At 46.2% G+C, this 13156-nt stretch overlaps 1 protein-coding gene across 4 annotated transcripts in view; it reads right to left on the bottom strand.

The window, feature by feature from the left end:
- Window positions 1–13156, bottom strand: part of LOC119969211 (gamma-taxilin-like) — a 102577-nt gene that overhangs the window by 53940 nt on the left and 35481 nt on the right. For all 4 annotated transcript variants that reach the window (XM_038802512.1, XM_038802514.1, XM_038802511.1 and 1 more), the window contains exon 2: window positions 7958–8270. In XM_038802512.1, the coding sequence (XP_038658440.1) occupies window positions 7958–8270 (313 nt within the window). The remainder of the gene's footprint in view (window positions 1–7957; window positions 8271–13156) is intronic.

Below are 13156 nucleotides of genomic sequence, written 5' to 3'. Positions count from 1 at the left end.
TCTAACGATGGCCGGACACACACCTCCCCCCACCCCACTCAGAGCTTTCCCCCAACCCTGCACCAACTCAGTGCTTCAACCCAATCACAGTTGCAAATATTAGTGCTGGAGGATGAAGTATGACACCATTGCGAGTACCTCGAATCTGCATCAAACATTCCAGTTTAGGAATAGATAGCCTCCTGTGGAGTGTAGCTGCACCTACAACTTTCTTTAGCCCAGTCTTATAAGAGCACTCTGCAGTACAATGACATTGTCTCACTTTCTATACCTATTAGCCTTACAACACCTGAATAAAGATTGAAAAATTGTAGATATTTTGTAATGTCACCTCAAAACATGTTAGAATCTTATTTCTCTTCAGAGCATCGCAGCTAACTAAAAATGGAAACTTTTAGTTAGTCAACCACAACTCGATAGCAAACCAGTAAACAGGAATGAAAACAGTTTGTTAATATAGTGCATTGAGGGCAGCACAGTGGCGCAATGGTTAGCATTGCTGCCTCACGGCGCCGAGGTCCCAGGTTCGATCCCGGCTCTGGGTCACTGTCCGTGTGGAGTTTGCATATTCTCCCTGTGATTGCGTGGGTTTCGCCTCCACAATCCAAAGATGTGCAGGGTAGGTGGATTGGCCACACTAAATTGCCCCTTAATTGGAAAAAATAACTTGGGTACTCTAAATTTTTAAAAAAATATATAGTGCATTGCCATTCACTGCTAATTACTTAGTCCGCATTGGAGGAGCACAGTGAGCAAGCTGCAGCATAATGGTTGGTACAAGTTACAAAGCAGGGATATAACCATGAGGGGCACGAGTAAACTGGGGCAAGGACTTTGCATGCAGTGCACTGGAGGAGAGGAGTGCTAATAGAGTTTGGTGAGGATAGGGGAGGTGGACGAACAAAACAAAGTGTGCAGTGGAGTTTTGAGCAAGTTGGACTTTGTGTAGGGAGGAGATCAGAAGAGGCGAGGGCAATGTTACTAAGTAGAATCTCAGTAACTAAATCATAGATAAGGGTCTCAACAGCAATGCAGGAGAAATTATAGAATGAGACCACACAGGAGGTTATTCAACCCTTTGCACCTGTACCAGTCCTTTGAAAGAGTAATTCAATTTGTCCCACTCCCCTGCTCTTTCTCCGTAGTCCTGCAAATGTTTCCACTTATCTACAGCACCCTTACAGGCAGTGCATTCCAAATTACAAACCCTGGCAGAAACGTCTTCCTCACATCCTCTCTAGTTCTTTAATGGGTGTCACGGTAGCACAGTGGTTAGCACTGTTGCTTCACAGCACCAGGGACCTGCGTTAAGATTCCCGGCTTGAGTCACTGTCTGCACGTTCTCCCCTTGTCTGCGTGGGCTTCCTCCGGGTGCACCAGTTTCCTCCCACAAGTCGCGAAAGACGTGACTAGGTGAATTGAACATTTGGAATTCTCACTCAGTGTACTTGAACAGGCGCCGGAGTGTGGCGACTAGGAGATTTTCACAATAACCTCATTGCAGTGTTAATGTAAGCCTACTTTGGACACAAATAAAATATTATTATTATTCAGCTTGCTGAACCTATGGTTACTGGAAACAATTTCTCCTTATTTACTCAATCAAACTCCATCATGATTTCAGACAACTGTCAGCAGATCTCCCATTAACCTTCTCTGCTTTAAGTCGAACACCTCCAGTTTTTCTAACTCCTGTACATTAACAAAGTCTTTATTGCTGGTACCATTCCAGTAAATATTCACTCCATCCTCCCAAAGACCTTCACATCCTTCCTTTTTAAAATAAATTTAATGTACCCAATTCATTTTTCCAATTAAGGGGCAATTTAGCGTGGCCAATACACCTACTCTGCACATCTTTTGGGTTGTGGGGGCAAAACCCACGCAAACACGGGGAGAATGTGCAAACTCCACACGGACATTGACCCAGAGCCAGGATCGAACCTAGGACCTCGGTGCCGTGAGGCTGCAGTGCTAACCACTGCGCCACCGTGCTGCCCCCCCTTCACATCCTTCCTAAAGAACAGTGCCCAGAATTGGTCACAATGACTCCAATGGTTGGTGATTTTGCATAACATGGTTTTGTACTCTATGCCTCTATTCGTAAAACATGATACACGGTGGGAAGGCAATGTTTCAGAGGTTAACTATCTTGGACAATTGGATATAGAGTTTTAAAGCTTGGATCAAGATTGAAGAAGAGATGGAGGATCCAGCACTTTGGCTGGTGAGGTGGTGGTGGTTGGGGGGGGGGGGGGGAGAAGAGGTGTCTCTGGAACTCTGTCTCAGAAGGTGGTGGAGGCGGGGTCTGTAGCCACCTGGGGTGGCCACTGCCCAACACAAAATGGAAGATTACAAGGAATGCAGGGAAAATGGACATGTGGCAAAAGCAAGCAGCTTGCAAAAGCGCTCGTGTATTCTGACTGCTGCAGAAACCAGTTCTGACTGCTGCAGAAAACAGACAGCACTGTGAAAGAAAACAAGTTAGCATTCTAATGAGGCAATACTGGGTGATTCCCAGGTACAATGGAAACAAGTTAACGCAAATCGATACATTGAATGGAAGGCCAGACTTCTCGGCGCCAAGAGAAGTCCAAAACAATAAGCCCCAAGAACCGCCCAGTGCTCGAGGGACTGCCCCGTTATTGGGGAATTCAAATCAATCGATTGGGAAGAGACCCAATCGATTGCGAGTGTACAGAGGGTCCGCCCAGGTGGGCGCGAGATCCTGAGAGAGCTATAAGACAGAGACCGCGACCCCAGCTCCCTCTCTCTGCCAGCCTCTCCTTGACCAGCCAGCCCTCCCAGCAGAACACCATTGCAGCAGAACAACCTTGAGGAGGAGAGGCCTGGACAGTAGCCGCCATCACGTAAGTGTCACACAACGCACGCTACAAGAGTAGACACTCCTGACCCCCTTTAGTCCATAACTACTGGAAGCATGCAGACCCAGGACAAAGCTAGAGGCCGTTGTTCGCTGATCCGGCAGTCCCCTTATCCAGATAAGTATTGGCCTGTTGGTGGTAGGATTAGCCTAGTCTTATAGTTTTATATGCAAGATTAGTAGAATACTGTATTATAATAAACGGGTCTTGTTTGAACTTACTAACTGGTGTGGAGTTATTGATTTGAACTTGAACTTGACACTTGTGGCGGTATCTTAACGATACCTGGCGACTCCACAGCTAAGGAACGAAACAGAGCCAAATTGAGTGTAAAGCACACTCACCCAGAACGAGCAACAGGTCATTGAATATTTTTAAGGCAGAGGCAGATTAATTTGCCTGCCTATCAAGAATCTAAGGTTATTAGGGGTAGATGGTACTGTGGAATTCAAAACACAAAACGGACCAACCATGATCTTATTGAATGGTGCAGCAGACTCAAAGGCCGAACTGTCTTATATTCATATGTTTATATGTACCAAGGCTACAGAATGCACTCTGCATGAGTCCTCAATGCCCACCACCAGGTGTAACTTTCCAGTAAGACAATTGGCCACGGTGGCCAAGTCCTGATGGACGTCGATATTAGACTAGGCAGCAGGTGGAGAAGGAGGAATAATCTACATGACCTCGACTTCACCATTAGGCTAGACAACATTTCTAAAAGTTATCCTTTGTACAAATCCTTGTGTAGACACTGTCCATAGAACCCCTATAGTGCAGAAGGAGACCATTTGGTCCATTGAGTCTGCACCGACCCTCTGAATGAGTACCCGCAGGAGGCCCAACTCCCCCATCCCATCCTCGTTACCCCACCTAACCTGCACATCCCTGGACACTGAAAAGGACAATTTTCTTATGGCCAATCCACCTAAACCTGCACGTCTTTTGACTGTGGGAGGAAACCAGAGCACCCGGAGGAAACCGACACAGGGGGAATGTGCCAACTCCACACAGACAGTCATCCAAAGTCGGAATTGAACCTGGTCGCTGGTGCTGTGACACAGTAGTGCTAACTAACCACTGTGCAACCATATGACATACGGCATTCCACAGTGCAAAACAGGGGACACTAAAAAAGAAAGATTTAGCAGCTCAAACATGGGCAACTGAGAAATACCTGGGCCATCAGAACCAGCAGAATTATATTTCTAGCCATAGAATCCACCGTGCAGGAGGCCATTGAGCTAAGCAAATCTCCCCCCCCCCCCCCACACCTGTAACCTTGTGCATTGAGCACGGCCAGACGACCTTTCAACACTAAGAAGCAACAATCCACAACAATTTGTAACCTCAGTCAGACCCATCATCAACCCGAATGAAAAACCCAACAAAGACCACGGGACCTGATAAGTCTTTAGCATGATAGCTGGAAAGTTGTATTCGGAACTAGTTGCATTTCTAGACAAGCTGCTCCAGCACAGCTACAACATTCACACCTACGTATTAAAGGTGGAAAATTGACCAGTTAAGACTAGTCCACAAAAAGCAGGACAAATTCAATCCGGTCATCATCCATTCCCAATTAGCAAAAAGATGGGCTGAATTGTCAACTAAGCTATAAAGCAGCTTTTATTCACCAAGGTTCAGTTTGGGTTAAGCCAGGATCACTGGACTCTAGACGTCATGGGTCCAAACATGAACACGAGAGCTACACTGCAGATATAACTTGAAAAAGAGACTGCCGTTGATATCAAAGCACCATTCAACCGTATACGATAGGGGCCCTAGTAAAACGGAACCGATTGGGGTCAAGGGAGTAACTTCGCCATGGCTGGAGTTCGATGTGACACGGAGCAAGATAGTTGTGTTGATTCAGCCCCGACACAATACTGCAGGAATCCAGAGCAGCAGCCCAGGCCCAACAATATTCAGCAGCTTCAGCAATAGCCTTCACCACATCTCAAGGTCAGAAGTGGCGGTGATGGGCAGCACGGTGGCCTAGTGGTTAGCACAACCGCCTCACGGCACTGAGGTCCCAGGTTCGATCCCGGCTCTGGGTCACTGTCCGTGTGGAGTTTGCACATTCTCCCCGTGTCTGCGTGGGTTTCACCCCCACAACCCAAAAATGTGCAGAGTAGGTGGATTGGTCACGCTAAATTGCCCCTTAATTGGAAAAAATAATTGGGTAATCTAAATTTTAAAAAAAAGAAGTGTCGGTGATTGCAGATGAGTACAGATATTCAGCTCCATTCAGAAGTCTAGATATTGAAGCAATCCATGTCCGCATGCAGCAAGACCTGCACAATAGGGTTAGTAAGTAGCAAGTAACACTTTCACCAAACAAGTGCCCGGGCAAAGAGCACTTCTACCAAGAGACAGTTCAATCACCCCTCCATGACATCCAACGGCATCACCATTTCCAGGTCCCTCACCATCAACATCCTGTGGGCTCATCATTGACCAGGACCTCAATTGGACCAGCCATATGAATGCAGTAGTTTCTGCATTAAGTTGGAGACTGGGTATTTTGCACAGAGTTGCTCAAAGCCCGTCCACTCCTTACAAGTGTAGCCACCTGGGGTGGCCACTGCCCAACAAAATGGAAGATTGCAAGGAATGCAGGGAAAATGGACATGTTGTAAAGCAAGCAGCTTGCAAAGCGCTTGTATATTGGGACGGCTGCAGAAACCAGTTTTGACTGCTGCAGAAACTAGACAGCACTGTGAAAAGAAACCAGTTAACATACTAATGAGGCGATACCAGGCGATCCCCAGATACAATGGAAACAAGTTAAACACAGAATGGGAGGCCAGACCTTTCGGCGCCAGAGAAGCCCAAAACAATAAGTCCCAAGACCGCCCCAGTGACCGAGGAACTGCCCCATGATTGGGGGTTCAAACATATCGATTGGGAAGAGACCCAATCGATTCCAAGCGGGTAAGGGAGTCCGCCCAAAGGGGCGCAGATCCCCTGGGACCTATAAAAGACAGGTCCCACACATGGTTCAGTCTTCTGATCCAGCCCTCCAGCCCTTCTCTCTCTTTGACCAACACTCCTCCGTGGACCAGCACTTCGACCAGCTTTTGCCAAGAAGATCTTGAACGAGAGAGAGGAGGGGGTTCGGACAGCAGCCACCAACAAGTAAGTGCCTCACAACGATCGCTACCAGAGATAGGCACTCCTGACCCCTTTTAACTGATACCAACCTGAAGTCTGCAGACCAGAGCAGAGCAAGAAGCCTTGTTCCCTGATCCAACAGTTCCTTCGAGATAAGTATTAGTTTATTAGCGGTAGGAATAAGTTTAATCCTTTTAGCGTGTGCATGGGAGTTATTATAATTGTATTATAATAAACTCAGTTGTTTGGACTTACTAATTGGTGTATGGTTTTATTGCTTTGAACTTCACCTTGAAGCTTGTGGCGGTGTCTTAACGACACGTGGCGAATCCAGAGCTAAGTAACGAAAGAGAGCCAAATTGAGTGTTAAGCACACTCACCCAGAACGACCAACACAAGGAACAGGTCAGGAGTTTGATAGAATACTGTCCACTTGCATGGACAAGTGTTGCTACAACAATTGTGCAAGAGTATTAGGAGTTATGGAACGAAGGTCGGAAGAGTTCACACGCAATCAGTCAAGTCCTAATTGAATGGTGCAGCAGGCTAAGAAGACTTCCGTTCCTAGGCAACAATACTTATGCCATCCCAAGAAAAAGCAGTCCACTTGATTGACACCTCGTCCAGTAGTTCAAATACCCAGTTGTCCCAATGTACTGTGGCTAAACTTGTATTAGCTACAGGAAGTACGGCAGGAAGACGCCAAAGTATTTTTGAGAGAACCAGCATCACAAGCCCCCCTCCAAATCACAGATCATCCCGAATAGCACAAATATCGCCTTTGCTTCCTTGTGGCTGGGCCAAAATTTGGAATGATCTACCGAATAGTATTTTGGCAGCCTCTTGCCTCTTGACCACATGTATTGCAGTGGTTCAAGACGGTAACTAGGGCTGGGCAGTAAATGGCAACATTGATAATAATGTCAAATTCTCATCACTAAGATTTAAAAAATCTGCTTGAGCCTAAGCAATCGACTGTGCGGCACTGGAGTCAGGGCAAGGGCGTGGAAATTTTGATGAGAGCAAAATATAAAGTTTAATGAACCAAATGATAAGAGTGTTTTTGAAGGATTGAAGGAACTCCAAATCGACACCATAGAGTTGAGGTGAAGGCTTGCCAGTGGTTGTAAAGTCAAATTTCAATTAGACTGCTGCAAGGTGATGTGTATTGGATGTCAAGAGCTGCACCTAGGAGGAGGGTAAAATAATGGAGAACTGGCAGTGAATTGATAACTTCTTTACCCCTCTTTGCTTAAGAGTGCAATTGCAAAGGCCATGCAGGTTAGCTGTCCTCCTTACAGAGCTACATATGGCCCAGGCATATCGGAGTGAAAAAAAGGAGATAGACTTTAAATGAGGCAAAGCAAATCTCCAAAGCTGGAATTTCAAAACTATTTTCCGTACAATATGCGTTCTATTCTCTCCTTGTGGGTTGAATTCAAAATCTTTGTCTTCATCAATAATCGCAATCTCTCCCTATATCTGCTCCCGAATGTTCCATTTCTGTGTTTAATGGCTTTGGTGCATTCCTTCACCCCACCCTTCACTCTACCTGCCTCTGTTCAACTCCCTATAATTATGTTGCTTCGCCACTTTGTCCTTCTCACCCCTTCTAAGAACTTCAAGACCAATCACACCATCCCCCCAAAGTAAGCCTCCCTTTCTGGCCTGGTGTCAATTCGTCTTCAACCTATTTCGGGAAACACCTTGGCGAATCCCATTTATGTGGTAGACACAATAAAAATCCAAGCTATTACTGTCATTACTCTGCTCTTTCTTTCTTTCTTAGATTAAATCTTTCTCTATCTCTTTATGACATCATACAGCTCCTAACCTAATTAGTACCGTCAGTTCATTTAGTTGTCCTACTCCTTCCAGTTAGCAGCTCTATTAAGATCAGCAACATATGCTGGGTAAAGTCCTGGCTTTGAAAGAAGTGCAGGAATACTCACCAAGAGCCTTTTCTTTGCTTTTATCTAGAAGCAGATGGTGCTCTCCCCCGGCAGGGTCCATCCGCATATCCTCGCTGCCAGGAATCTCTCCTCTCGTTTCCAACATGACACATGTGGACTCAACAGACAGCAGCCCACTGTCTCGGGAGTAGCAGGCTGGATGCAAGTTGCACGCATTCCCAATGATTTCAGCAGTGGGGTCCACTGGTTGAAAGACAGGAGCGGAGTCAGTGCAGGTACCACCAACCAACAAACCTCTGGAAGCCACATGCAGTCCACAAACCTCTTGCGTTTCCATGGTTTCGCCTTGAAACTGCAAGCAAAACATTTTTAAAAATGCATCAGTTATGGAGCAGGGTGTTTTTGATTTAATTTGAACTAATTTAATTTGCACAATTCAATAGAGCAGGTGAATTTAATGTTATTAACGTCACAAAGTGCATTGCAAAAAAACCCCAAAAGAATGATAAAGAAGTGGGGGGGGGGGGGGAAAGAAAAGGGAGAGAATTTTATGCAATATTAAGAGCATCTTGAGCACTGTTAGTAAATGCAGAGCTATTCTGAATGGGGCGATCGTTTCTGCCCACTATAATCAAATTCACATGCGCTAATCTGAAATAAGGATGACATTTGATGTAGTATGATAATATCAACATATCTGCACATAGGAGGCAAGATAGGGAGATCAGAGTAAAGAAATCGTGATCAGGTCAGCTTCCAGCTCCTGAACAGCTTTCTATTCTATGATCCAGGGGCCTTTGATGCAAAGTGCACCTGAGCAAGTATGAAATTGCTGAAATCATGATATCGGTGATGGCAACATTGTAAATTAGACAACAATTTTGCCCGATCCTCCATTAAATATACTGGAATTCGTGTTACAAGATTTAATAGCGGGGCTACTAGAAATCCTTCAGTAAACATGACCATGACCTTGGATTTTGGGCAAAGAAAAATCTAATAGCCAAACGCTCGAGAACGTTAGCTGGGTGTCTCATCCTGGGTTTTAGAAATTACAGGAGCCTCATAAATTTCCCTTCATCCATTGATCCATTTTGTGTGTATAAATAACGCGAAAGACAGTAAAACTGATCAATAAATACACTCCCCTACTCCGCACAAATAATCTTGTGCGTTGACATATGCAGGAATTGCCAACTAACTTGGTTTTTGTTTATTTATAGAAGCAACAAATAAAAGTAATATACAGGAATAATTAACAAATAATCAAAGCTGGCAAAATCACACAGGCAAACGCGGTTTTGTATATTTATAGCAAATTTATCATCTGACTTTGGTTTGAGACATGTATTTAACCACTGTAGAAAAGGTGGACTTTTCTGCAGAGGAGCTCTCTTTCTTTCTCATGGTCAAATCAAATCTCCTGCCGTTCTCCATCGCTGCCACAATTCACATATGTTGCGATTTTTGAACAGGAGAATGTTTCCTTTGTTTTAAAAAATATTATTTCATGGGCTGTGGGCCAGCATTTGTTGCCTTCCCTAATTGCCCTTATACTGAATGGCTTGCTAGGCTCTCTCAGTGGGTAGTTAAGAGTCAACCATATTGCTGTAGGTCTGGAGTCAACATGTCGGCCAGATAGGGTCAGGACGGCAGATTTCTTCCCGAAAGTATGTTCGGGAACAAAATGGGTTTTTGCAACAAATGATGATGTTTTCTTTTTTTTTAATATTCTTATTAAGGTATCTATAATTTTAACAATTTTCAAGTGGAAAAACAACAAAAAAAATGATGATATTTTCATGGACACTTTTACTAGCTTTACAATTCCAGACTTTATTAATTGAACTTAAATTCCACCAGCTGCCAAGGTGGGATTTGAACCAGTATCCTCAGAGCATGAGCCTGGGCCTCTGGATTACTAGCCCAGTGACATTAACACTACGCCACTGTTTCTTTCCATTCCTTTCCCATGGTTGCTCGGTGTCTAATTTGATCTGTGCTGCGTCAAAAATCAAACTTAAATACAGCCAAATGAATTAAGAATGCACAAATGGATATTGGAACCTAAAGCTGTTTGTTCATTGCCTCAGGATCAAACACAATTGCACCTTCTAAAGCACATATTTTAGGTACTTTATGTTCTTGTTTTGCTTAAATTAAAATAAAACATAACTGAATATAAAAAGGGCTATTGATGCACAGAGTACTCATTCTTCCCAAAAGGAAAACATTTGATTCTTCAGTTCCTTCTAGGAAGTGTTACTGCAATTAAAGGCTAAATTCTGAGTGGAATGAAAGTGATGGATCTGAAACTCCTCCAGCACCATTTTCCTTCTCAACACTCGTCAGGATTGCTTGAACTTGCAATCACCACCGTGTGGGGGCTGGGAAAACGCTTGGTCAGTTTTGACAAGGGAAATAAGGGAAGGCATCAATAGCCCCAGGAAATGTTGCTGTGGTACAAGTCAATTTGCACCATGATTTCCTGGGGCCATAAAAAGGGGCCTTTCAACCCAGATCTCCAGCAAAGTTTGGTGCTAAAGGCTCCAAAATGTCAAGATTCATACATGGTCAAGTTGGCAAGGCCCTTTGAGCCCCCAGCACCTGTTAAACTGCACCTCACCAGGATAATGGAAGAACAAAAATGAAAGGCTCTCCCAGACCCATTGCATCAACATAATGGATTTCAGAAAAAAAAGTCATCTTTTTCAATTTTGAGAATGCTACTTAAAATATATATATTTTTAAATGCATCTTGGGCACCCAACTGAACAGTTAACCTTACACGGAGTTGAACCTACCAAGCAAAGAGTGTGCAGATAACAAACACCAAGACTGAAGAGGCACATTACTGCCCTCAGGACTCAACATTCAGTTCAACAACTTTGGACTGCAACCGTTCTCCTCCATCTTAATCCGTCTTTAAAAAGATTCCCCATACATTTTCCATTCCAATGCAAAATCCCATCCCCAGGCCATCTATCGCTTGTTCTTAAGTTTTATATTTTTTAAAAAAAATAATTTTTATTCAAATTTTTCAACAACAAATTTTCTCCCAACAATAAAATAAACAAGGTATAGAAATAAACAGAAAGAAGGACCCCCCCCCAATACAAAGCAATAAATTAATAACAATACAAAAAAGAAGAAAGTAGCAAACAAACAGTCGCAAAAACAAACCCCCTTAACAGACCCCTAACCACCCCCGCGCCCCGGGTTGCTGCTGAGATTGACCACCCTCTAACCCTCCGCCAGAAAATCGAGAAAGGGCTGCCACCGCTGGAAGAACCCTTGTACCAACCGCCTCAAGGCAAACTTGACCTTCTCCAGCCTGATGATGTCGTTAATCCTGGCTTCCGGGCTCGGGGGCTTCGCGTCCCTCCACTGCAAAAGAATCCTATGCCAGGCTACTAGAGACGCAAAGGCCAGGGTACCGGCCTCTCTCACCTCCTGCACTCCCGGCCCCGTGTGCGCGTGGGTTTCCTCCGGGTGCTCCGGTTTCCTCCCACAGTCCAAAGATGTGCAGGTTAGGTGGATTGGCTATGCTAAATTGCCCTTAGTGTCCTAAAAAATATAAGGTTAATGGGGTTGGGGTTGTTGGGTTACTGGTATAGGGTGGATACGTTGACTTGAGTAGGGTGATAATTGCTCGGCACAACATCGAGGGCCGAAGGGCCTGTTCTGTGCTGTACTGTTCTATGTTCTATGTCCTCCGACCTCCTCCCATTCGTCACCACACTCGCTACCGGGGAACTATACAGCAGCCTCACCCAGCTAATGAATCCCTCACCAAACCCAAACCTCCTCAGCACTCCCCACAGGTAGCTCCACTCCACCGTCAAAAGCTTTCTCCGCATCCATCGATGCTACTATTTCCGCCTCCCCATCCGCCGACGCCATCATCATGACATTAAGAAGCCGCCGCACATTGACATTCAGCTGCCTCCCCTTCACAAACCCCGTTTGGTCCTCATGGATAACCATTGGGGCCACATCTTCCACCCTCCTGGACAGTATCTTAGCCAACAACTTTGCGTCCACGTTGAGGAGTGAAATCGGCCTATAAGACCCACACTGGAGGGGGTCCTTATCCCGCTTCAGGATCAGTGAGATTACTGCTCTAGACATCGTCAGGGGCAAAGCCCCCCCCACCCCCCCCCCCCCCCCCCCCCCCCCCCCGCCCGCCTCATTCAGGGTCCTGACTAGCAACGGGCCCAGTAAGTCTGAGAACTTCTTATAAAACTCCACCGGGAATCCGTCAGGTCCTGGTACTTTCCCTGTCTGCATGCTCCCCAGCGCCTCCATCAACTCCTCCAACTCTATTGGGGCCCCCAGACCCTCCACCCGCTCTCCCTCCACTCTTGGGAACTCCAGCTTATCCAGAAAGCGGTCCATCCCGCCCACCTCCCTAGGGGGCACCGACCGGTACAGCCCCTCATAAAAGGATCTGAACACCCCATTAATGTCCCTACCACTCCGCACAGGTTCCCTCCTGCATCTGTGACTCCCCATATCTCTCTCGCTGCCTCAAGCTTCCAGAGCTGGTGGGAAGCATCCGACTTGCCTTCTCCCCATACTCATATACCGCCCCCTGCGCCTGCCTCCGCCTTCTGGGTGGTCAGTATATCGAACTCCACTTGGAGACTGCGACGCTTCCTCAAAAGCCCCTCTTCCGGGACATCCGCATACCTCCTGTCCACCCTTACCATTTCTTCCACCAACCTCTCCCTCTCAACCCTCTCCGCCCTCTCCCTGTCCGCCCGAATAGATATCAGCTCCCCTCTAACCACCGCCTTCAGCGCTTCCCAGACCACCCCAACTTGCACCACCCCGTTGTCATTGGCTTCCAAATACCCCTCTATACCCCTACAGACCTGCCCACATACTTCCTCCTCTGCCAGAAGCCCCACATCTAACCTCCACAGCGGGCGCTGATCCTTCCCCTCCCCCAGCTCCAGGTCCACCGAACGCGGAGTGTGGTCAGATATGACTATCGCCGAATACTCCGCCCCCACCACTCTCGGGATTAGCGCCCTGCTGAGAACAAAAAAGTCAATCCGGGAATAAGCCTGGTGGACATGGGAGAAAAAGGAAAACTCCATACCTCCCGGCCTCAAAAACCTCCAAGGTCTACCCCTCCCATCTGATCCATGAACCCCCTCAGCACTGAGGCCGCCGTCGGCCTCTTGCCCGTCCTTGACCTCGAACGATCCAGAGCTGGATCCAACACAGTAT

This window comes from Scyliorhinus canicula, chromosome 7, assembly GCF_902713615.1.
Source record: "Scyliorhinus canicula chromosome 7, sScyCan1.1, whole genome shotgun sequence".
Classification (NCBI taxonomy): Eukaryota; Metazoa; Chordata; class Chondrichthyes; order Carcharhiniformes; family Scyliorhinidae; genus Scyliorhinus; species Scyliorhinus canicula.
Note: the sequence above shows the minus strand (reverse complement) of the source record. Positions and strands in the feature narration are given on the sequence as shown.